The sequence below is a fragment of the Formica exsecta genome, unplaced genomic scaffold (genome assembly GCF_003651465.1).
Source record: "Formica exsecta isolate Colony F162 unplaced genomic scaffold, ASM365146v1 scaffold696, whole genome shotgun sequence".
Classification (NCBI taxonomy): Eukaryota; Metazoa; Arthropoda; class Insecta; order Hymenoptera; family Formicidae; genus Formica; species Formica exsecta.
Genome location: NW_021853462.1, coordinates 70,513 through 96,525, shown reverse-complemented (window position 1 = coordinate 96,525; position 26,013 = coordinate 70,513). Strand labels below are relative to the sequence as shown.

General features: G+C 29.9%; 3 protein-coding genes across 6 annotated transcripts in view; 1 reads left to right on the top strand and 2 right to left on the bottom strand.

The window, feature by feature from the left end:
• Positions 1 to 34: 34 nt before the first annotated feature.
• On the bottom strand, positions 35 to 3,271 carry LOC115243185 (ecdysteroid-regulated 16 kDa protein-like). The gene is made up of 4 exons (XM_029819966.1): positions 3,064 to 3,271; positions 1,224 to 1,337; positions 789 to 970; positions 35 to 607 (listed from the first exon to the last, which is right to left on the bottom strand). The coding sequence occupies exons 1-4, from the start codon at positions 3,137 to 3,139 to the stop codon at positions 524 to 526; spliced, it is 456 nt and encodes a 151-aa protein (XP_029675826.1). The 5' UTR covers positions 3,140 to 3,271; the 3' UTR covers positions 35 to 523.
• A 340-nt stretch (positions 3,272 to 3,611) lies between these two features.
• On the top strand, positions 3,612 to 4,955 carry LOC115243172 (protein transport protein Sec61 subunit gamma). 2 transcript variants are annotated; one of them, XM_029819932.1, is made up of 4 exons: positions 3,612 to 3,752; positions 4,354 to 4,460; positions 4,542 to 4,644; positions 4,736 to 4,955. In XM_029819932.1, the coding sequence occupies exons 2-4, from the start codon at positions 4,367 to 4,369 to the stop codon at positions 4,743 to 4,745; spliced, it is 207 nt and encodes a 68-aa protein (XP_029675792.1). In that variant the 5' UTR covers positions 3,612 to 3,752; positions 4,354 to 4,366; the 3' UTR covers positions 4,746 to 4,955. The 2 variants fall into 2 exon arrangements, with proteins under 2 accessions (XP_029675792.1, XP_029675793.1); XM_029819933.1 differs by having other exon boundaries at positions 3,626 to 3,752; positions 4,351 to 4,460.
• A 241-nt stretch (positions 4,956 to 5,196) lies between these two features.
• LOC115243175 (activating transcription factor 3) overlaps positions 5,197 to 26,013 on the bottom strand; it is a 30,574-nt gene continuing 9,757 nt past the window's right edge. For all 3 annotated transcript variants that reach the window (XM_029819951.1, XM_029819950.1, XM_029819953.1), the window contains exons 2-4: positions 13,506 to 13,790; positions 11,743 to 11,879; positions 5,197 to 9,500 (exon numbers count right to left, since the gene is read on the bottom strand). In XM_029819951.1, coding sequence (XP_029675811.1) covers positions 9,054 to 9,500; positions 11,743 to 11,879; positions 13,506 to 13,758 — 837 coding nt within the window. In that variant the 5' untranslated portion in view covers positions 13,759 to 13,790 and the 3' untranslated portion in view covers positions 5,197 to 9,053. The remainder of the gene's footprint in view (positions 9,501 to 11,742; positions 11,880 to 13,505; positions 13,791 to 26,013) is intronic.

Below are 26,013 nucleotides of genomic sequence, written 5' to 3'. Positions count from 1 at the left end.
ATTCTATACTGCGTTCACGGAGAGAACAACCTCGCTTCGCGCAGCTTTGGGCGGAGTGGGGATTAGGTGAGAGACTTCAGCGCGTTACTTCAATGCCGTATGCGTATCGATCATATTAACTTTCTAATGTTTGAAAGAATTCATTAAGGAATGCGCGGGTCTCCTTTGTCAATTAGCCGGATCTGCAAGCTGCAAGACCAATATTGACAGCATAGAGGGGGCAAAATGGGCGGTCGATCGGGCGGGATCTGACCGAACCGGACGAAAAGCGAGGTTGTTCTCTCCGTGAACGCAGTATAGTTTATATATTTTAAAAGCTCTGCTATTAAAATACTCTGTCTTATAGAGAGAGATATTTCTCTGTCGTTTATTTATTCCATAATTTTAATCAATGTGCTTTGCGTCGAAATGTGCGTTGAAAATATATAGCGGGATTTATATTTTTTTGTATGAAAACTGGTAATATGTTCAATATTGGAAAGCAATAATCTGTCATAGTTGCCATAAAAGCGCCAGTTACGTTTTACTTAATTTTCGCCGGAAATTTTACGCATATTATCTTCTCATCTTTTTCATTTCTAAACTCCCACATAACTTCAAGACTCAACTAAAAAGCAGAAAAAGCGCATTATTATATTGATAGAAGAAAACAAAATTTTTAGATAAGAGATTCATTAAAATAAAATAAAATAAAAAATATAAGAAAATAGAAAATAAAATATAAAATTTTGAAAAATATTCATAAATTATAAAAGATAAATTATCATATTGAAATTCCATGCGCATACCGCTGGAGTACTCTTATCCACAAAAATTGAAGCTTTGTATTCAGCTTCCTGATCTTTTTTCAAAGGACAATTAATCCCAGAATCCGAGTCCTTGCATACATCAGGTTTTTCTAGCGGGAAAGGCACAGGCACGTCGGCTAAGACACCAAATGCGCGCGCTTCGATTTTCGAAACATCTTCACCTGCAAAGAAAACATATAAATTAGATTTCTATATGAGCACTCAAAAAATTCAGAAAATTAAATTATGTATTAATATATTCTTTTTAATTATTATTTAATTATTATTTTTTACATTGCAATTTAAACCTCTTTTCTAAATAAAATTCATTTTTATCTCTAAATAGCGCATATTTAATACATAACTTTTCGCAGTAGTAAAATTTGCAAAAAAATCACAAAAATGTATAATTTGAGTTATAATATTTTTACTAACTTGGTGTAAATTTCATGGACACATGTATCTCGCTGTCACGGATTATCGAGCACTTTTCTTCGGACAAGTCACAGCTCGAGATCGATATCTCGTTAAACTTACCTAACTCCGAGCCTAGAATTCATTTAAAATAAGTTCAGTACGAATAATTTTAACATTTAATGTGAATTCAAATAAATATATATCATAAGTATTTATTTAATTAGATAAATATTAATATAAATAATTAATACTCTGCATAAACACGTGTGAAGGCGTTTGCTTCATATCGCCAATTTGTTACAATTATACCTTACATTACTACCTTGTAGTATCACAAAATTACAGGTAAGCTGTGATGTGATTACGCGTAATTTAACAAACATTCAAGATACTACATAATTAAATGGCTTTGCGTGTAATATTGCTAATAGCTTCCGATATTACATCCTTAATTAAGAATGTAAACGTTTTTCCTGTAATTTATGGTTAACGATAAAGGTAAAGTAACAACGTAACAATTAGAAATTTTCATGCAATCTTTATAAAATTCTTATATATCATTGGCTATCTATAAAATTAAGACAATTTAATTTTGTATTAATTTTTTTCGAGAGAAATGGATAATTAATAAATAATTAAATTTAAAGCAGTAAAATACAATATTTTTATCTCGATCAACTTTAAAGCTCAAATAATGGTCTTTATCAGAAGTTTCTAAAAAAATTAGAAAAAATCTAATTAAATATACAAAATTATACTCAAATATAACACTAACAATAAGTATGTAAAATTTGTTCAAAAATCATTTTTTGTGATTATAAATTCATAAAGCCAATTTAGAGACAACTTTTTCTTAAATAACAATAGACAAAATTATTTCTCTTTTTCAACTTCCACTATTTTTACAACTTTTAATATTTACATACTTTTGTTAATTAAATTTCAAATTAAAATTTTATTAAAATATTTATTTTCCTAAAACTCAATCCATTATATAGATTTATAGATTATAGTTCAATCCTTTATTTCACATAATTAATTATTATATAAAATGCCTTGGTATTTTAGTTCAAATTAAAATTCTATTAAAATATTTATTTTCCTAAAACTCAATCAATTATATAAATTATAGTTCAATCCTTTATTTCATATAATTAATTATAAATGCCTTGGTATTTTAGTTCAAAAAAGTCGATTTCGAATTGATCAAGGAATTTATAATAAAAAAACATAATTTTGGCACATGACACTTTATATACATATATATTGTATATACAGGATGTCTCATTTTAAATGACGATCTCAAATATCTTTTAAAAATGCATTTTAGAGAAAAATGCTTCAGACAAAAGTTGTAGCGTTCAAAGGGGGCCAATAGACGATCTTATTAGATTTTGGATCGGGGATCCGTGTTGGTCCCATAAAGAAAATAATTGTTTTTAAAAAAAAGTATGTACTTATTTATAATGTATTTTTTTTAACACTTATTTGTGTTTTTTATAACAATTGATTTGTCTCATTATTCTGTACATAAAAGTATTACGTAAGATTATCGAAAACTAAATATTTTACGAGATATTTTATTTTTCATCATATTCACATTTTTCTTTAAAATGCATTGTTCAAGAATTATTTGAGGTTGTCATTTAAAATGGGAGACCCTGTATATAAGATATTGGTGTATATTCATTCATTCTCAATGCTATTCCGTGCGCACCCGTACAATTTATAAACTTAATAATTAATTATTAAAAATTAAATAAACTAATCAAAAGAATCAAATATTTTTTACAAAAATAATAATAGCTAATACTTTTGCATAAACAAATTGTAAAAAATGATTAGAATGCAAACTTACCACAATCTTCGACAACGAAAGCAAGAGAAGATACTATGCAGCATAATAGCGGGAAAACAACATCTTTTCGTGTCATGTTGCTTCCACGACTTCAACGTGAATATTAAAGTCGCTTGCGTGAGATCCGCGCGTTTAAATTTATAAGATCGCGCTTACCTAACGCGACAATTCATCTCATTACGATTAATGATAGTGAGACTATTGTTGTTTATATAGTTCCATAAATGAATGGTATAGCTTCATACCACTTATAGCAATTGAAAATATTATAGACATGTTATCAAATATTGATGCTTTATAATAATAAAAATATTAATAAAGTTAAAACTATATTTGTAACGCAAGTATATAAAAGCGATGTAAATCTGAAAAAGAAAGATACAAATTTAAAAAATTTATCTTTTATTTTCTATTATAAAATATAAAATATAAATTAATACTTTTAGAAATATATATATCAGCAAAAATGAAAAATGTATTATTGTGCTTTTATAAGAGAAATTTTATCACAGCTGTTTGAATAGTTTCCCGCGTCATAACATCGTAGCGCTCCGATGCCAGCATCAGTCGTCAGGAAGTGACGTCCTTACACCGCACCGTCCACGTAGCGTTTCGAGTACTCGCACAAAATATTCCATAGCGATACGTTGACAGGACATTTCGTGCAACGTACTTGAGTAACGCGCAACGTGAGTATCGCATCTCTCCTGTTTATAATTTTATCTTTTCCCATTCTGGTACAAATTTTATTTCTTTCGCGAGATATACATATATTGCTGTGTATAATTTCTTATTAAAGAGATTTCTGACATAACCCAAATATTAAGTTATTAAAGTACAAAAATGCGATTTCTGTATCTATATGTTTAGTAAAATATTTTTGGTGCACCGTATTGTATGCGTGACGTAGATTCGTTGGTATTTTATAAAATAGCCAATATTGCTCACACAAATATATATAAAAGTTTATAACCTAAATTTAGCTTGCAACTTATTAAAGTGCAAAGCTACGTTTTTAAATCTGTATGTGTTAAGTGCAAAATACTTTTACTTAACAAAATAAATAAATATTTTTATATACAAAATATATACAAAATAAATATTTTTATATCGCACATAGTGACAGTAAATATGATAATATCATAATAATAATAAAAAATATAGTCAATGTATTACTTAAGAGCTTAGAATATTCCTAAAAATTCAATGCTTCAAATATCTATATTATTTGATAAATTGGGCATGCATAATTGTTTTTTCTAATCTATGTTTGTGTTTTTTTCTTAGCAGGATCTCAATCGCTATGGATCAAATTAAGAAGCTCACCGAGCCTGGTCGCCAATTTGCCAAGGACAGCATACGGCTTGTCAAAAGATGTACCAAGCCAGATCGCAAAGGTAATTTAATTTTGACTACTCTATATATAAACGTGACATATAATATAGTTTAGTCATAACTTATACTTTTATACATTGCAGAGTTCCAAAAGATAGCTATTGCCACTGCAATTGGCTTTTGCATAATGGGCTTCATAGGATTTTTTGTTAAGCTAATTCATATTCCAATCAACAACATCATTGTGTAAGTTTTTGTAATATTAGTATATCTTTGTTTAATCATTAATAATATAGATTTATATTTTAATATATTCATTTTATCTTCTTTTTTTCAGAGGTTCATAAATTATATCCTGAGATTCTTGTTACTTTTAAGAAGATTATTGTTAAGATCACACATAAGGTTACTTCCGTTGTTGTATGTCCCTCTATTATTTATAACACAAAAATGTGTTTACTCGGTACTGAATTGCTTTGGCAAGTGAGATAAGTGAGAGAGATGATGTGCGCATAATATATTAATGAATTTTATAATAAAACAGTAATCTAAAATCGTCTATTTTCTTTTTCATTAATCATATTTCCTAAAAATAAGAAAAATAAACTTAAAATCTAAGAAAATGTAATTGCAATATCTTTGTTTGAAAATATAAAAAAGTATATAATTATCTTGATTTTTCTGTTTTATGTATTATTTTCTGTCATTAAAAAATTTCTAAATTAATTCAAATCGAAATTTTCGAATAAAATATTACATACACACACACATAAGAGGAGATTCTAAAAGTTTAGATTATTTTTTAGTATTGAAGGCACTTTTATTTAAAGAATAAAATTTTTTGACAGGTTACAACGATAAAATTTTATCGGCCGTTTTTCCATCTCGCTCGCATAATCGGTGTATTAATAAGAATTTGCGGGAAAAACGGCCATACTGTATGGAAAACCATAGCCAGGTACTGAGTAATATATGTAGAAGATACAATAATGCCAATTCTCTTAGTCGGTGAAAATTTGGCAAGTTTTCCTTACTCATTTACAGCTTAATTTTGCTCCAAAAAGCAACGCTTACATTCTAAAAGAAAAAATTCTTTAATAATTTGCTGATAAAAGAAGAAGACAAATTCTTAGGTACTAGAAGCCACAATATCCGGGATCTTAGCACTGGCAGTATTCAAATAACAAAAAGGGTATGTATTTAGAATCACGGAGGTTGCGTACAATGCAAATTTACGATTTAAATACAGCGTAAATTTATTGAAGCGTTTTAAACGAATCTTTTTAACGGATATTTTCTTTTCATATACATTAACTTTATATTATTTTTTTAATTTCATAAAATATCTCGGTCTGACATTTAATCAGATGTATATTAAACTATTAAATACTCTGTTCTGGCAACTTAATAAAAATTCTATAAAAAGGGTAATATTCCTATAGCACCATTCACACGTGTCGCTGTTGTGTGATACTGGCATGATTGCCATTTTCACGATTTACGGATATTAGAAGTCATACCGGGATTTTACTTATGTTCGTAAATTCGGTATACTGTCGAAGGAAAAAAAAGGGAAAACACGAAAGACTTTATCTCGCTTTGCTTTGCTCACAAAGCGCTAGGAAAATCTTACGGTTTTATCAATCTGACGGTGGCAACACTCCGAAGAGGAAAAGGCATTTAGTCCGCGATTTTGTAAGCGTTTGTTTCGTTGATTAATATTACAGCACTTCGCTAAAGATATCAAACTAACTTCCATAAAAAATTACGTGAGAAATCATCTTATAAGCGTAGCTCCCAAAGTGCGTTTGCCAAAATAAAAAACAAAATGTTTTATAGAGGAGTCTTCAAAGAGTTAATCGATTCAAAACTAATCTAAAATTATTTTAAGACTCAACAAAAATTAAAAACGTTTTAATTATAGGAGACAAATATATTTCAATAAAATAAAGTTTCTGTTTCTTTGATTTTGAAAATATTAAATAATTCTTTTAAAAAATACAAAATTTGGGCTCTTTCTCTTTTTCTTTCTCAGCAAATTTGTGAAAATTATTATGTTTATTACAAATATTACAGATGAACTATACATATTATTTGTGCTTGCTCACAGTTTTCTTTGGCATTACTTTGTTTCACTTTCTATCTTCTTTATGTAATAATCTTTTATGTGAACATCGAAACTAAATATAATAGGAGATAGTATTAATCGTGGTAAAATCTCAATTTGCAAACGCACTGAGGGAGGGTAACAAATTGAGGTATGTCGTTAGGCACGTAATTCTCTGTTCTTCAACGAATCTAGCATTTAATAATCGTCATGTAATTAAGTGTTCGTTAACTATTAACGGTATGGGCTTATTTATGCGATCATTTTTGCACATGTATATAACATATACATATATACAAAGTGTCTCAACATGCTAAATCACTATTTTTACGAAAAACAATTTTTCAATTCTCTCATATAACTAATAAATAATTTGTAATAACATTAAAAATTTTTTTAAAATATATTTTTACATGCTTTATTTTATAAAATCTCTTGCTCATATATTATGTAACTGCAATGCGAAAGAATTGCATAATAATACGCGATCTTTGAGACACCCTATATACGTATATGTTCACATATTTATATAATATATCTTTGTATAAAATATATGTGCGTACGTACATAATATTAAATATCATTCGCGTCATTCGTATTTATAAGTATCCTCTAAAACGCACGTTATCGACTTGTTGATAATCAATATCAATATCAATGACAGATATACAAATCATATATAAATCTATATCAATGACAGATTTACCTACACCGGGATACTCGCGTGTACTGTCTCTTTCTCACTGTTTCACGAATCCGAGACAGGCGCTTCGCGAATAATTAGAGTTCATTTCCTAAATACACCGAATTCTTTTTTTATAATAAATGTACATTAAAACGTTCTTATTTTTTATATTTTGTAAGTTTTCCATAACTTTATATAATAAAATATTATTTACAAAAAAAAAATTGTAATTTATAACAAAACATTTCATATTCTAAAATAAAAATTTTTCTTTTTTCCATATTTCTTAAAATTTTAATGCAGTTTACTACGATTTAAATAAATAATATTCTTTTCAATTGCTAAATGTACGAAGCGCTGTGTCTCGGTTCTTGCTTATTATTTAACGACTGGATATCCTTTAGCAATGCTCGCTCGCCTCGCTAATTTTTTTCGTCGGCGCGACAACCATAAAAAAGAGATAAAGAAAGAAAATAATGTACTCGCCAAATAGCAAAAATACCAGCAGACTTTTAAAGTTCTGCTAAGGTATAGAAACAATATTCTTTTTAGTTAACTAAAATTACAACTTAGTTTTGAAAATTAATAATCAAAATGAATAAGTTAAAAATATTTTATGGATAATTTGAGAATTTTAATCATAAAAATCAGAAAATTAATAATATAATTAACATAATTAAACTTTATATGTTTAATCATAAATAATTTTTAATATAAAGAGAAAAAGTTCAAAAAAATTTTTTATTAAATATTCTAAATAACTTTTAAAAATTCTTGTAGAGGAGCGAGAGAGCATCACTAGACACAATCCATTCTTCTACCTTACATATATTATCGATTATATTATTAATAAGGCCTTAAGAATGTCACAGTACGGTTATTACGAAGGAATGTCTTCAAGCGTTCTCTACGTCGAACGTTTTTCGAGTATAACGAGAGCTCGTTAGAAAAAAGAAAGAGAAACAGATGAAATGAAAAAAAGAAGAAAAAGATCGATGAATGATAAGGAAGACGAAAGATAAAAATCATTATTCGCGTTTATGATATAATAATCGACTTACGAGCTACGGACTTTTACGATCGAGAGAGATTAACGAAGAGAAGCACGGACTGCTTGTTTAGAAAAAAAATTAAATTTAAATATTAAATTTAAAACATAAAAAAAAATAGAAATCAAACATAATTATCAAAATTCCTTTCTTCAGTTCTGCGATATCTCATATGTGGAATGCATATAATCTTGTTTTTGCCATTACGACGCCAACCTTTTTTCGTCTATTAAAATATAGTACTCAAAATATATAAGTAAAAAATAAAATTTTACATAATATATTGTGCATATATAATCAAAATAAATTTTGTAAAATATTAACATAGAATTAATGTAAATAATATAAAATATACAATTTTCTATATTAAGAATATCAGAATTTTTCTTTCAGACTTTTCCTTGAACTTTTAGTTTTCAAATCATAATTAAAATTATATTACTATCATTAAAAAAGATTGATGAAGATATAATAGTAAAAATATAGAAAGAATTAAATAACCATTACAATCACACACAAGAGATTGGATTGTTCTGCCTATAAAAGGATTCATCTTTATTAATACCGATTGACTTATCATAGTTTTCAATTTCTTTTAGTTTTGTCATTTACAGACTTGTGAAACTATATAGCAACAAGAATATATCTATATTTTTATAATTTAGTAAAAGAATTTATTTTTTAAATCTCTTAGATATCTTTTCAAATTCTATATTATTTAGATAAAGTTAGAGCCAATTATGCTTTCCGAGCTTCTCGACGATCCTCTCTTCTTCAAAAGAAACGGCGAAGAAAAACGATATTCGCCGTTTCGCTAAACCGTACAACCAGCATCCGACGTCGTCGGAATGAAGGGGCTACTTTGCCGATAGAAATCGGTTTCGTATTCCTCGACCTTCACTGGATACTCGGTCACGCAGTTCTGCGGCTGATTCAGGGCTGGCGGAGGCTGCTGCTGTTGCACGAAGTTCTCCTGATAGCTGGACAGCTGAAGAGGTTCGGCGTACTGCTGGTAAGATGTCGTGTCTATGCCCTGTTTTAAGCAGGTTGGGCTATGAAGACTTAACATATCGACCAGCCTGCGCCTCTGAGTCTCCAGTTCTTGGATTTGAGACTTCAGATCGTGATTTTGCGTTTCGAGGATCTCGGACTCCTGCACAAGGATCACCGTTTTCTCCCGCTTCTTCAGCCGGCACTTGGTCGCCGCGATCTTGTTGCGCTCGCGTCGCCGTCGTCGTCGTTCCTCGTCCTCCGGCGTCAGCTGCAAACGATAAGGATTTTTTTTTCGATCTTGGCATCTTCTGTTTCCTTTCGCGGGAGAGAAGGGAAATTTCTTGGATATCTTCATTTTTTGTCATTAGGAAATTTTCTATTTATTCCGATTCTTCGCATTCGAAATCTTCGATGTTCTTAGATTTCGAAATGTTGAAAGAAAGTCTTCAAAAAAAATTTAAAAATATTTTTGAATCTTTTCAATTTGGCAAAAAACTCTACGTTTTCGTTTTCTATCTTCTTTTAGGAGTAGGAAGAACTTTCTTGGAACTTCAATTCTCATGTTAGGAAATTTTATTTATTATCTTCTTTTAGGAATAGGAAGAACTTTCTTGGAGCTTCAATTCTCTTGTTAGGAAATTTTATTTATTATTAGGTTTTTAAAGTTTGTGCATTCTGATTTTAAGATTAAGTTAAAAATTTCTTGAATCTCTCCAATCTTGCAGTTATATATAAACTCTCTATTATATATGTATAATACGGTCTATTATATAATATGTGATACTTTCAAAATAATTCAGTCTTTAATAAGTTCTCATTGATTTTTATTTTGAAGCTTTCAAAACTGTAGTTTCAATCGACATAAGTCGCGTACTTCATAAAAATCCATCTGTTTTCCACTGAATGAAAAACGGCCAATAAGTCATATGAAAAATAATCGTTCGCAATTCGTTGCATTTTTACGAGCATTAGCAAGAATTCATATAAAGGTGTTAAAATCAATGCTTTACTTGAACGAAGCTGGGCTCGATTTTTGGATATAGAGACAGGAAAATATGCGAGTATATAATATTTTTCAATTTTCGCAATTTCAAAATTTTTAAACAGTTTTTAATTAAAATCGTATCTGATTCAGTTTTCTTAAGTAAGAAAAATTCTGAGTCTCATAACTTTAGAATCAAAAATATCAGGAAAAATATCAATATTGCGATCAAAATTTTTGTCATTAAGACGAAATCTTAATATTTTATTTTAGGAAGGATGCAAAATTTGTATTTTATTTTAAAAACATTTTCCTCCGCCTAATAAAAAAAATTAATAACATTCTAGTCTTGAAATTGTATTATTTATGATTGGATGAAGGACGTGTGCTGAAGAAACAAAATAAATTAAGTTTGTTTTCTCTTTTGAATATTTGCTTTTAAGATATATGGTTCTATTTTATTCATTTTTTATATATTATATATGAAATATACATTTTTTGCCTTGACATTTCTCAGCTACTATAAATTTCATTTTGATATCTAATATTCGATCGAAAAGCTGTTTACGAAATTTCCAATATACGGAATTCTCTATAGAATAATTTATTTCGATATTAAACACTTTTGTTATTCAAAAATAAAATATATCATAATAATGTATTTTCAATTAGCACAAAATTTTAATAAATTATATATCTCTCATATATATCTTCTGCAAAGTTATGTAAAATTATTATTATTATTCCATATTTAATGATGTTATATAATAATATTAAATCTGCTTAAGAATAAAAAAATAAATAGAGAAATCAAAAAATAAAAATATTTTTTGAAAAGAATTAAATACATATATTTTTACGATTACAAATGCGTGATTTGTGATGATTAAGATACGAACGATGTTATTTCTTCGCGTTTTGAGATTCTGCTAATTTTAGCAGCATGCACTACGAGTCGTAAACGAACGATCCTGCGCGTAGCATGTAAATTTGCGAATACCGAAACTGTCGAAACGGTCCGACGGCGTCTGTCGAAATTAATCTATTCGAACACGCGAATAGTCGCAACGGCAGTCAAGGACACAAGAAGGATCGAAAGGATTCGACGTCTGGGATCAAGAGACGTCTTCAAATCGCCAGGAGAGATGGAATTGTGTAGATATTCGCGAATATTCATTTAGTGCAACTGTCCATTTTAACTATATTTTCTGTATTTTTTCATTCAAAATGATGTCTATAGCATTAATTAATAGGAATAATTATTATGACATTTTATAAAAATTCGAAAAAAATAGATTATGTCAAGTCCTGAATTCCTCGTAATTATTAATATAATTAATTAATAATTTAATTAATATAAAAAATTACATAAAATTGTCAAAAAATTTCACAAGAGATCAAGAACAAACCAATATCAACTTTTTTACTTTTTTACTTTCGCAACTCTTACTTTTGCACAAAATATACGTAAAGTTGGCTTTCTCACCTCTGAGAAAAACAGTAAAATTCGAAATTAAATCTTACTTACACTACTCTTGTTGTTGTTGTTGCTCACCTCGTCCTCTTCCTCGTCGTCGGCGCCGCTGTCCTCCTTCTTCGTCTTCTTCTTGCTGTCGTCGCCACTACTATTCGCCCGCCTCTTCGTCTGCAGCGTCAGCTTCAGCCCTATCCAAGGGAGTTTAATTGATTCTCATTGATTAACTTCGCTCCCAGATACATCGACAAGGCGTTCACTTGCAATACACGAAGGTCGCAAATCCATTGGAAGTACTCAAAGACGTGGTTAGAAATTACACGTTGTGTGTGTGGGGAAAGGAAGATGGTGTCCCCTCTTTTACTAGTTTTTTAAAATATAAAATAAGATATTATTTAAATTAAAAACTCTTATATTCCTCATTTCAAAAATCCAGTTTAATTATAATTATAATTTTAATATATTTAAATTTTAATGTAATTTAAAAAATATAATTGATTTTATTCGTATATATTTATCCAAAATATTAACAGTATTATCATTGTAGTTTTAAATGTAACTGTGCAAATATGTAAATATGAGGGTCAAAAATCATGTTCATCTAATATAAAAGGTAGAAAGATTTAAATATATATGATTATGTAGCACGAGATAGTAAACACATTTTAATTTGCATATGTCTCTTAACATTACGATCAATTATAGACTTCCGCCGGAGAGTAGATTTAAAAATATAATACACAATATATTACTGTCATAGAAAATAACAGTGATCGCTAATATTTCCACGGTATATACAAGGATATTCTCGTGACCTTCGTGGGACTAAATCGCGATAATTAAGAATTATTTATGTCAGAGCTCACGATATATAATCCGTTATCAAAGCGTTACTCTACGCAAATTCTACACTCGAGAATCAACTTAATTTCAACTAATTAATTTAGTGATTAGTATAACAGATCGATGCGATCAGTGCAAACAAAACCGCTAAAGTAATTACGATAACGATCCCCCTTTGCAATTGTGTAGATATATGTACGCATTTATGTATATATATATATATATATGTGTGCGTACATGTTACGTAACTCGCAATTTGAAAGGAACAGGATTCGCAATTTAATGCGTTACGCTGTGCACGGAATGAGCGCAAGAAGAGCGAAATAGAAAGAGAGAGAAAACGCGTTTATTACCCAGCGGAACGATAACATCCAACAGTGTCACCCACTGCTATTCGTTAAATGTAGATAAAGTGGGTGAAATGAATGCAAATTTCGTTGTTAAATGTGGTCTACATTCTCTCTCTCTCTCTCTCTTGTCGTGCAATTCATATCTTATAAAAAATATTACAATTAAATTTTTTTTTACACGGTCCAAAATTTTTATATCTAAAAGTATTATATATAAAAAATGTATAAAGAGAAAAAGAGGAAAAAAATTAATTTAAAAAAAAATAGAAATACATAAAAAAATTAATAATTATTACAGATATATATGTATATATATTATTTGTTAGGCAAATTACAATATTAAATTTTTTTATTATGAAGAACTACATGTATATATTCAACTGTTTGCAATTTTTTAATTTTTTAAAGAAGGATTTTACTTTTATTCGTTCATAACTTTCTTTCATAAAATTGACACTGATATTTTTATCATTTCGCTTATTATGTAAAGGAAATCGCGAATTTTCACATTTATAAAGAGAAATTCTCTGCGCGCAAATTTTGCTTGGTAAGATACAACTTTTTACGTATATAGATCTATTTATACAGCACCATATACATGTCGTGCATGTCATCTTTACTCACCTTCCTTGATGAGCTGACTACAGGTGTGCTGGACGCTGGGCGGGCTCGGCTCGCCGCTACTAGTCGAGTCCGTGCGATCTCGCATGCCCTTCTCGTTACCGCTGCCGTAGCCCTCGAAGGGATTGGTCATGGCGATCAGCGAGTTTACGATTTCCGGTGTCCTTGGCGTAACCTCGGCTGCCGCCGCCGTGACACCGAGAAGACCCGTAGCCCCGGTCGGGCTGGGATTCATGTTCACGTTCAGATTGTACATGGCTTACGCCAGGCTTTCACCATTTATCTAACCTGGAAACACGAGCAGTGAGGTCGTTGTGAAACAAGCGAAACTAATTAAGCGTGAAAGCGCACTAAATGTAATTGGGTATTTCGAAGATAAATTTAGCTTTAATTTTATTTTATTAGCCTTTTAATCAATTAAAAAAGTCAAATTGTCGAAAAAATTGAAATAATTAAAGATTGATAGAGAATTGAAACGCGTGCATTTAACATCATTATATTTATTTAAGTCTAACTAAAGCTAATTAAGCATATTAAATATAACAAAATATTTCAAAGATTTTAAATTTAACTTCAATTTGGATAAATTTAAATAATGAATAAAATTGAAAAAATTGTGGAATAAAAATTGAAAAAAATGGAAAATGAACTTACAATTAAATAAAAAAAGATATTAAAAAATCAATTTGGCTGGTATTTGCTTTCACTTTTATTACGATTGAAATAAATCCAACATATATACATTATTGAAACTGAAATGTGATTATATGTAGAAGGAAGTAAATATGTATTCGTAAAGGAGAAAAATTGATATAAAAATCGGCGCAAACGAGCCTAAAGGGATTCGGGGGTTCCTAAATGTGGCCTGTAATTATAAATCGGGAGAGACCCGCGCGAGTTCTCGAAATAAATTATTCTGCGAAAACCGCAATCAAGGATGTCGCTCGTTCTCTATCGCTTCACTCCGCGGAGACTCGCCTCTCCGGAATTCCTGAGAAAGATTGGCGCAAACCTCGTTATATTGTGTCGCACGGAATGCAAAGTGTATATTCATTTTTCAGTATATTCATTTTTGCGATAGTGTCTCAAAAATGAATATATCCGAAAAATTGGAATCTCTTTCTTATTCATCATATCATATTTCAAATATGTATTATAATTAAATATTAAAATTACACTTATAAATATTTATTTTTGTCCCTTTCCTGCCATAGAATGACGATATCATAATCATATCAGAAATTGCCAATCCTTATCCTTCCGATCGCGACCTTCAATCGCGATCTATCAATGATCGATCCACTCGCCCACGAGACGCGCGAGCCGATTCAATACAGCACCTGTACAATTAAACTGCCGATAACGAGACATAGGAAGACGATCTCGTCTCAACCGGTTTTGTGAAAATTCTACTAATTTCGTTGAATACTCATTAAAATCACAATTCATATTTTTTAATAATTTGACAAATTAATATTATAATATTTTGAATTAATAATTTAAGAAATTAATATTTTTTTACATTTATTATTCTTTAATGTTTGTTTAATATTAAAAATTTATGATTATTAAATACTAAATTTTCTAAGTGAAACTAAAAGGTAATAAGCATTTGTTTTTTTTTCTTTCAAAAGTGTAGATTTCTTTAAAGCATTCTTTAAACTAAATTATGCATAAATTCGATTTTAACTAATATTTATAAAATAATATAAAGCATGATAAATAATATAAAAATTATAAATTACAAGTTATGTAAATAAAATATAAATATATACATAATATAATAATCGTGTGTGTATATATTCACATTTTTCAAATATTTATTTCTCCTAAATGGGATTTTAAAGTTTTAAATATGCGCATGCTCCGTACTTCTTTCGATATTGTGCTTCCGGCAGCAGTTGTATGCTGAAAGATGAACCGTTTCTCTGTTTGGTCGCGTTTGACTGGGAAGGGGGGAGAGGGGTCTCTGGTGAACGCATTTATCAAAATTATTCTTGACAGGGATTGACAACCTTTTAGTTCTCACTTGCTCGCTTGCTTGCCCACCCACAACGAGTTTTCTCGCCGCATTTTTCAGGAACGTACCGGATACACCGGGTATTCATTATATTCGGTATTTTTACAAACGCGGTCCACTAATGAGAATTATGTAACCCGTACGTTTCAACTGATAGAAATACGAAGGAAAATCGGAGTATCTTATCTGCAGATTTAAATTGCCATTCCAAATTAAAGAGAGAAAATTAATATATTCCTAATATATTTTAATATATATTCTTAAATAAAGTTTAAATTTTGATGTTAAATTGTGCATATTGATATACAATGTTACATACAACAATGTTACATAATATTTTTTATAAATTTATGTTTTATTTATTTATATTTATTTATGATAATTAAATATTTTAGATTTATAATTTTTTAGCACTCAAACTATATGATATAATAATTAAGGCATAAATTTTTATAACATAATATATAATACAATAATAATGTATTAAAATTGCAAATGTGATATAATATCTGTAATTGCGTTTGACTCGGGAATCGAGAGATTGATTTCAATTATTATCAATTTTTGTACTTAATAACGATTCGTCGCCCCGTCACTTTCACGGTCTCTCGCATCTTATAAATTATTGATTAACCTTATCCTATCAGATAGCGGTAATGAATCGTGATCACTGACTTCGAGCGGAGATATATTGATCGTGAATAAATTTAAATCCAATTTATACTCTGGAGTATAGAGATCCTTACGTATCGATTACACGCAAGAAATCTGCTACCGTGGCAATATTCCACTTCGTTTCTATTTTTCGCAACAATTTTTTGAAAAATTAATCTATCGTATAAAAAAAATATAAAATTAAATCCGATTCTCCATGATGTAAACAAAAATCTTCGATTTATTATGGCGAAATTACTATTTAAAGTTTCACATAAAGAAAGTATTGCTTATTCATATAGCAAACCATTTTGCATAAAACAATGAATTTATAATGACAATAGGTAAACGCAACTGCTCGTAAATTGATCAATATTTTTAAAGATATATTTGAGAAATATGCTATGTGCTCTTTATAATTCTCTTTAAATCACTTTTATAACATGATATATTATAATTAAAATTTAATTACCTCTCTATATTTTTATTTATTTTTTTAAATTGTGTTGAAAGAATAAAGGAAAAAATAATATTATAAATTAATTAAAAATAGCATTTGGAAAAGAATCAGCCCTATTTCTTCGAAAATATTATCTGAATTTTTAATAAAAATTGATGCCTATCACATTATCTTAGAATTGTAGGAAAAATTTAAAAAGAAAGCCACAAGATTCAATGACGGTTGCGTAGTTTCAATGGTTAAATCTTTTAGAGGGGACAAAATTTTTCAACTAGCAATCGCGGAGTTACTTAATCGCAGAGAAGGAGAATCGCTCTTTTTCCTTTCGCTCTCTGCATGCGGGTATTTCGTAAGAATTTTATCGTTCCGTATTCGGTCGGGCCTAATGCCCTTGCAACTCCTCCTCTTTTTCTTCCTTCTTGGCCTTCTACGGTGCCTCCTTCTTCCACCTCCGCCTTTTTCTTATACTCGCGAGCAACAAAAAAAAAAAAATAAGAGGATGAAAAAGAAGAAATGACTTCCTCAGGCTTGAGATCTTTCGGGGTCCATATATGCGCGTGACAAAGGGTCCCCTCGGTAACATACCCAATGACCTATATGTGCCGAGGTGGAAGACGTGGGATACGCTCAAAATGAACAAGAGCTCGAACAAACACTTGTGTGTGTGTGTGTGTGTGTGTGTGTGTGTATGTGTGTATGTGTCTGTATGTATGTGTGTGTAATTTTGGCGTTATTTATAAATATTTTTAAATTCATAATCTTAGATATATTTTAGATAATTGATATTTTCACATAAATGTTTTAGATATTTTAAAGATTTTAATAATAATCGGATCAAATGTATATGTCCTCAATAGTCTTATAATTTTTCAGCAAAAAAAAATTATGGAAGTAATTATTTCCGCTTAATATATTTATGAAAATTTTGAAACGGTATAAAAATTAAAAAAAAAAATAATTTTTCAGAGTGATACAAAAACAATGCAATGGGCATAATGTTGCAACTAGCGACTGATGAGAATAATATTCCGTCTAACAAAATATTAATTTTAGTCACAAACTATATTAAGAGCTCTGTGCGCGTTTATAAATTCTAGTTCAACAGTTTAACATTCGTAAAGATTTTTGATTTTGTTGAAAGATGATACAAGGTGACACGGAAAACTCACAGATTTGCGGACGATGATGTCTGGGGTTTACTGGCGGCATTGCAGTTTGAAATAATAATCGGACCGCCTTTCGCGTTTGTTTGAATGGGAACAGGTGTCCGATCGAAACTGCCGTTGGCTTAGCCCGCCGTTAAACTTATAAATAGGAGCCGTTTGATTTTGACGTATGGCACATTCGGACGCGTTGGTATATTCGCACGATTTTCTCTACCCAAGATTTCTTATCTCATAAAACTACTAAACTAGGATTTATAACAGTTGTATTTAGCATATTCGATCGCCTCCATATTTTGTGCAATTCGAGATACATTATACCACATTATTCTTTATTATCAATGACTTCCTCTCTTCACGCAAGACTATATTTATAAAAAAAAATATATATATATATATACATATATATATGTAGATATATTTCCTATGTTGTGTCTCGCCTCGTTTCTGGGAAGTGGACGGTATCTAATTCTTGGAATCCTTGCAACGCGCCTGATCTCAATCCCAGCATCATCCCCTCTCTTATGTATACTAACAAGTAGATAGTAATTATCCTTTTCTCAAAGAAAGAGAAAGAGAAAGAGAAAGAGAGAGAGAGAGAGAGAGAGAGAGAGAACCTCGGAAGAGGAGATCCCCTCAGAGGAACACATGTGTCCCGCATTTCTCGTCCCGAACCCCGCCCTATAGTATGAAATTATCATCTTCTCTCTTTTTCCTTCCTCCTATAATCCGACTTAGAGAGATAAAAATATTATCATCTATATATTTTTTTGTTGTATAAAAATATTCTGCAATTTTCTCTTGTATTTTTTTCTGTGTACTTTCGTGTAGAAAAATTTATAACTTACATCAATGGTAGAGAAAAAAATAAAATATGTACAATCTTTAAAATAATAAATTAAAAAGATAAGCATATATAATTTTTGGAATTAAATTACGGTAAAATAAAGTAGTTTTTTATTTCAATAAATCATATAGTAAACTTAAATATAATCTCTCAATATATTACTATATAAATATCACTGTTTAATAATAATGTATCATTGCAAAATGCATTAGCGTTTTTCGCGAAAAGAGAAAGAGAAATAAAATAAAATTGAAGCAGATAAAGAGAGAGAGAGAAAGAGAAAAAGAGCTTGCGCAACCGGTGCCCATCTGGCCACCGAAAGCTTTTATCGCGCTTTTTCGGTGTCGACGACGAGCGAACGTGGGCGGCCTAATTCCGACGACGAGATTGTACCACGTGTGTTACGTGCGTGCGATCTCAAATGCAGACTTTAGAATAATTACATATCGCAGTATAGAACGCGGAACTGACAGCATATACATATTTCGGACGACTGAGGTTAGTGAACCGATCAGCATGCGATCCAAGATCATCGTTATATATTCCTCAGATATAATAGTTCATAAAACTTTATAAAATGTGTCCAAATTAAGGGCAAGAATATTATGATATTTAAGAAAGAAGACATCGTTTCTTTTCTTAAATTAAAAAAAAATTAATATAAATTTTAATTATTTAAAAAAAAAATTTAAGAAAGAAATCTTGAAGATTAAAATATCTAACATATTGTATACACTTAAATAAATACATAAACGTGTCATCTAATTTTCAATACAATTTTGGAATTAAATATATTTGGAATATTTCATTTTATATATAAAATGATTTAATTTCGTAAATAACTATATAACTATATGTGTAGTGGACTGTCGAAGGAATTTTGAGATTATGTAGTGAGATTCTGTGGAGGAGGTGATTTGAGTCTCATATCGAAATCCCGTGGAAGTCGCGTGAAAGTCGAGCAGTTTTACGAGCATCAGTTTATGACGACGTCCAACGTTGTTTTTGCCTCTTTCGCAAAAAGCGCGGATATAGACTACAGCAAATTTCCACCTGCCATCTGTTTTAGAGATGTCCACCCAAAAGTGAACATGTAAAAATCGATAATCCTAATAAAGACCTTGTTCTTGTTTCGAGAGATAAACAGATTCTCATCTTGAGAATGTTAAAAAATCCGTCCAAATCTCTGCCAAATTGCCAAAATAATTTATAAAATTTATTTTTATGCAAGTAATATATACAAATTTTTTATATAATAAAATATGTTTTTAAAAAATATTTCTCTTTTTTAAAAATAAATGCAAAACTTTGTATTATAAAAATAAGTTAAAAAAAAACGAGAAGAAATAAATCACAATTGTTTAAAATTTATAGCAAATGATAGATATTCGCTATATATTTATTGCGAAGACGGAAGAATCAAGATAATAAGATAGATTTATAGGCTATATTTATCGCTCTTCGTATGCGGGCGGGCCAACTGTGTATCTTACACAAGCGCGCCGCGATCGATAGTCATAATCTCTCAAAGCTATTATCGCAATGTTTGTCGCTACGTTTCTTTTCCATAAAAAAATCATATAAAATTCCGTCGAATGCCCCATCATGATCAATTTATGACATTACGGTCAAAAAATTAATTTTTGCTTTATTATTATTATTAATATCTTTATCGACGAAAAACAACCTTTAAATAAGTATAATGAGATATAAAAACAATAAAAGAGTAGAAGAGAAAACAGAAAAATAATATAAAAATAAAAATAATGCGGATATAGACTACAGCAAATTTCCACCTGCCATCTGTTTTAGAGATGTCCACCCAAAAGTGAACATGTAAAAATCGATAATCCTAATAAAGACCTTGTTCTTGTTTCGAGAGATAAACAGATTCTCATCTTGAGAATGTTAAAAAATCCGTCCAAATCTCTGCCAAATTGCCAAAATAATTTATAAAATTTATTTTTATGCAAGTAATATATACAAATTTTTTATATAATAAAATATGTTTTTAAAAAATATTTCTCTTTTTTAAAAATAAATGCGAAACTTTGTATTATAAAAATAAGTTAAAAAAAAAACGAGAAGAAATAAATCACAATTGTTTAAAATTTATAGCAAATGATAGATATTCGCTATATATTTATTGCGAAGACGGAAGAATCAAGATAATAAGATAGATTTATAGGCTATATTTATCGCTCTTCGTATGCGGGCGGGCCAACTGTGTATCTTACACAAGCGCGCCGCGATCGATAGTCATAATCTCTCAAAGCTATTATCGCAATGTTTGTCGCTACGTTTCTTTTCCATAAAAAAATCATATAAAATTCCGTCGAATGCCCCATCATGATCAATTTATGACATTACGGTCAAAAAATTAATTTTTGCTTTATTATTATTATTAATATCTTTATCGACGAAAAACAACCTTTAAATAAGTATAATGAGATATAAAAACAATAAAAGAGTAGAAGAGAAAACAGAAAAATAATATAAAAATAAAAATAATGTATCCCCAATATATTATATTAAAAATTTCTATGAACACACACACACACACACACACATCTATCTTTTGCGATTAACAATAAGATGGGAGGAAGAAACGAGGTAAAACGCGTCTCTTGTCTTGCGACGGAAAAGGCGGTAAAGCACGAACATGTCGGTGAGGACAATATGTTTGCGCGAGTGAGAAAAGAGTTCGAAAGGTCAATGCCTCGGGGGAATTACACGCAAGTCTTACGCGGTATCTTGCAAAGTGTACTTTCTAAAAATACGTATCCCGTTTCGGGAGAGGCGATTTTTTCGAGAATATATGCCGCATGTAACTCGAAAATTTGCGATTGCAAAAAGGAATAACCCTCGAATCTCGAGGTCGAGTGTACGGTGTACGCAAAGAGAAGAATAAACTTTGAATTACAATTTAATTTGAATAAAAAAATTTATCATGTATTTTATCTTTCAAAACTTAGCCAAAGAAACCGTGATTATCGATAAAAATTTCTTAACTAGGTGTGTTAACGTTTTTACTAACTAAAATCTGTTGCAAAATTGTGGTGAAAGAACACAGAAAGAAGTATGTATGTTATTATTATATTAAAAATTATATTTTCTATCCTATTATAACAATACATATAAAAAAATCTGCTATTGCAGTAGTTGTTATATAAGAGTCCCCCCCCCCTACTTTTTCAATATTTAATTTTTTAATAAATTTAATAAAAGAATTATTTTTCACGAATTTAATAGATTCAGATTTTTAAGAGATTTCTAATATCGATAGTTTTCTTTAAATCTTCATGACGGAATATATACTTGGACTGAATTTTAAGAGTCATGAGATTACGAGATAGAAAACGTGCGTCAATCCTTTATGTCCGGCATGATGTACGAAAATTGGCGGTACGCGCGATTAAGCGGAATTCATGTCGCACTTTAAAAGAGGACAGGATTATTTTTGCTCTGCCTCCGAATGGAGATGAAGAGGAAAGCAAACAATATACACAAAGGCCTGATGAGGGACGCGGCGCGACGCTATCTATACCAATTATACCGCTTTAATTACGGCAAATTACCGTCCTTTTCCCCTCCTTTTTATTGGCGTTGCTAACCGTGACGCGACACCCTAATCTGTGGCATTTCTGCGCTTTGCAAATTTGAATCTTGTGCTTAATTTTAGATAATAACAAATTTATTTTGACAGACTAGTAATTTTTTACTTATTCAGCAAGATGGTTATAAGTAAAAAATTTTAAATTTTTCTTATGTAAGAGAAAGAGAAGAAATTTAAATTTGGATGTTTACTACAATTAAAAATTTGCAAATCCGTTTATTTAAGAATTCGGTTCTATTTATTCAAGAGAATTTTAATTTAAATAATGATTAATTAAAGATTCGAGAAATTATTTCTTTCACTTTAAGAACTTAAATAATTATTAATTAAAAAAAAGTCGGATCTATTTTATGTATTTAAGAATTAGAATGACTTTGTTTATTTAATTTATCAATTGAAAATTTAGAAGATGCGAAAGCGTAGCATCCAATCAAATTTTTATTTATTAGTAAGAAAGATTATAATCGATTACCATGGACAATAACGTTGAAATGTCATTCTTTTGGACTTATGGAATTTAGGCTCGCAGACTCGCGTAGATTTATTCGTGTAAAGTTAAGAGTGTAAGAAAAATGTAGCATGCACAAAAGCACGCACGTTATATTGTGTCGTATTCTCTCACTCGCGCTATGTTTGCGATGAAATTTATGCTTCCTGTCCACGCTCGTGGACGAACACTCGAGCATTAGTGTACTTGCGTGCGTAGTCCTGCATATTTCCCCACACCTGTATTTAAGTGCGTGCTCATCCTTGTGACCATGCATGCGCGTGTTCGTCAATAAAACACATTCTATTGCTATCTATTATTCGCAAATAGTACAATCTTTAAATATATATAGTATAACTTTCTATCTATCAAATTTAACAAAATTTTATTACAAATGGTTTAATTATCTCTTATTTTCTATTAACATATTCTGTTTTCGCGATAAAGACATTGGTATTGTCAATTGTGTAAATAATGTTAGTTACTCGATTATTAAAAACTAGAGATTAAAATTGAATTAAAAAATTGAAAAATAAAATATAAAAGAAGTAAAAACAAAATCAAGCTAAAAAAAAACAAATTAAAAATTGGAAGTTAAAATTAGTGAATCGATTTTATTAAAAATATTGACTTCTTTGAATTATATTTATAAAATTGGCAATTATTCACTATCCAGTATATATTTCTATTCATAAAAATAGAAAATCATCATAGAATTTCATCTATCGTAAATGATCGTTTAAAATGAGTTTAAGACTCGCAATGGTTTTATCGCTGCCAATTGAGAGATGAAGAGAGAAGAGGGAAATCACCGAAACGAGTTTACGTTTTCGCAAATGGCATTGTGCGTGCACGCACGTTCGTAAAATCGTCTTCTGACGAGAAGTATATTTTCAGGAATTTTCATCAAGCTGCAAAACACGATTTCCTTCACCCATTTTCCACTCGTTTTATTGCTAATATATTTGCACATTAAATATGCAAATGTATGTGTCTGTCATAAAAATATCATAAACATATAAATACCATATATATAAATATTTTACATAATTATTTATATATTCTCTCTCTCTTTTTCTCTCTCGCTTATTTATATATTTTAAACATGTAATTGTAGAAAGTATCTCACACAAAAAATAGTAATGATATAAATATACATATTTACTTAAAACTTTGACTATATATTTCTATGTCTTAAACTGAAAATATAACTTCATGTATAATAAAAATATTTGTATTTGCGTAAAACAAGAAAATAGATATCATTAAAATTCTACACGCGATAAAACTGTATGATTCAAAACATGTTGTAAAATGATATAGAGAAAATTTTTTTAAGACAAAAAGTTGCAAAGTTGTGCGACAATGCGATATCGAGCTCCTTTATATGCGTAAAACGAAAATGAAGCGATTCGGAAACGTTGTGTGGGTGGAAAACGACGCAGGTGGGTGCAAGCCTGGTGTTTTTCGAACAGTAACGGATGATCCGCCAACGTAAGGTACACATTTTGCGGTTCGATGTTTCTATTACCGATCGCATTAAATGCGATTTACAGTAGAACCATGATTATTCGTACGTTATTTAAATGCTTGTTCCATTAGTGTCTCAATAAGATAACACAATTCATATAATTGAATGTTTCACTGCACGAGAATGACCAAATATTCAAATAAATAACGTTCAAATAATCAAACTTCTATTGTATTTGTCTACATGCCATTAGAAACGTTGTACGAATTACAAAGTAATTAGTCATAATTGCAAACCTTGCCGGCCATATCAGATCTATCGACGACGATTTCGAATCGAGAGAACGGCTGGCCTTTCGGGGAAACAGACATGAAAGACGAAACTTTAATAGAGACGATTAATGGGGGATCAAGAACTTCCCAAGCCCGCATCTTCTTCCTTCTTCATAAAAAGCCGGTATACAGGCGCGAATTTGTGAGATATCTCGGCTTCAAGAACTTGCAGAAAGATTTAAAAATAATCGTAAAAATTAACTGCATTTTCACGGTTCTATGCGATTTTCTATTAATAGCGAAACGATTGGAATGCACGTACAATTCACATTTAATTTGTGATTAAATAATATCGATTTGAAATACATTAAAATCGACAAACCGAACAATAAGAGAAAAAAATGGAAGAAAATAAAATAAAAGAGTGAGTTACAAAATAAGTAAAATATAATAAAATAAACTAAAGAATTTTAAGAAATAGTCTATATATAAGTGAAAAATAAGTAATTTTTATAAAACGTTTTATAATAATAATTTAAACAAGTATGTGAACAAAATTATACAGATAGAATGAAAAATGAACTATAAGCATAACATAGAATTTCGCTCTTTCAAAATTTTCAACAAAAATAAAATTGTTTTATTTTTCATTAATTGTAAGAGAATGCAATTTTTCCGTTTTATCTATTTACTCTAAAAAATTGATCGAAAAAGCTCGCAAAAGACGGATGATAACTCTTGAACGTTTCGTATTTCCCTTAAAACGTCCTGTATATTTTTTCCGTGTGTTAAAAAGCGGGTTAGAGTTAAATTTAGGATTTCGCGGCGTACTAAAAAAAAATTGGGATTAAAGAAACGGGCAGCCTATTTATCAATGACGAGCCACTCGCCTTACAGCAAAGCCGCGAGATGATATAACTGGATTTGTAAGTGGAGGAAGAGAGAAAGAAAATCGAGACGCGATGGCAAGAGACAGAACGGCAGAAGGAGGATAAAGAAAGAGTCCATTAGCGCTCAAGGGCGTCAATGTCTCGCGATTGAATTTAAAATGCTAATACAACACAGTGAGAGAGAGAGAGAAATGATAGTACACAGCTCCTTCGAGAAAAGAAGGGAGGAAGGGAAAAGGGGAGATTCACCTTATGTATGCACAGATAAACCGCCTCCGCCGCACGATGCACGCGTTAAACAAACGTATCGGTTCGTATATTGTTACGATCGCGATTTTATCGCGCGAGATTACTCATATACGCCATTAGACGATACCGATCTTATTTGCAATCATTAATGATAAATAATATATTATCAATTGTGTATATCATCAATTTATTTTATATATATTCATTTATCACGGTAAAATATTGCAAAATTCAAGAATACATTCCAAAATAATCTTATTATTAGATCTAAATAAAAAATATTTTAAACTAAAGTTTTTTTTTATTTTTTTAAGTCTCCTCTTATATCAATCTTTAAAAATTCCAAAATATTTATATAATATAAAATAAAATATAATTGTAT

Bases quoted from the DNA above. Each gene is read 5' to 3' on its own strand.
- LOC115243185 (XM_029819966.1), bottom strand. From the start codon at position 3,139: ATGACACGAAAAGATGTTGTTTTCCCGCTATTATGCTGCATAGTATCT. The intron at 1,338-3,063 runs GTAAGTTTGCAT...AATGAATTCTAG, and splicing joins TTTCGTTGTCGAAGATTGTG to GCTCGGAGTTAGGTAAGTTT. The intron at 608-788 runs GTATGCGCATGG...TCTGCTTTTTAG, and splicing joins TGGATAAGAGTACTCCAGCG to TTGAGTCTTGAAGTTATGTG.
- LOC115243172 (XM_029819932.1), top strand. From the start codon at position 4,367: ATGGATCAAATTAAGAAGCTCACCGAGCCTGGTCGCCAATTTGCCAAG. The intron at 4,461-4,541 runs GTAATTTAATTT...TATACATTGCAG, and splicing joins TACCAAGCCAGATCGCAAAG to AGTTCCAAAAGATAGCTATT.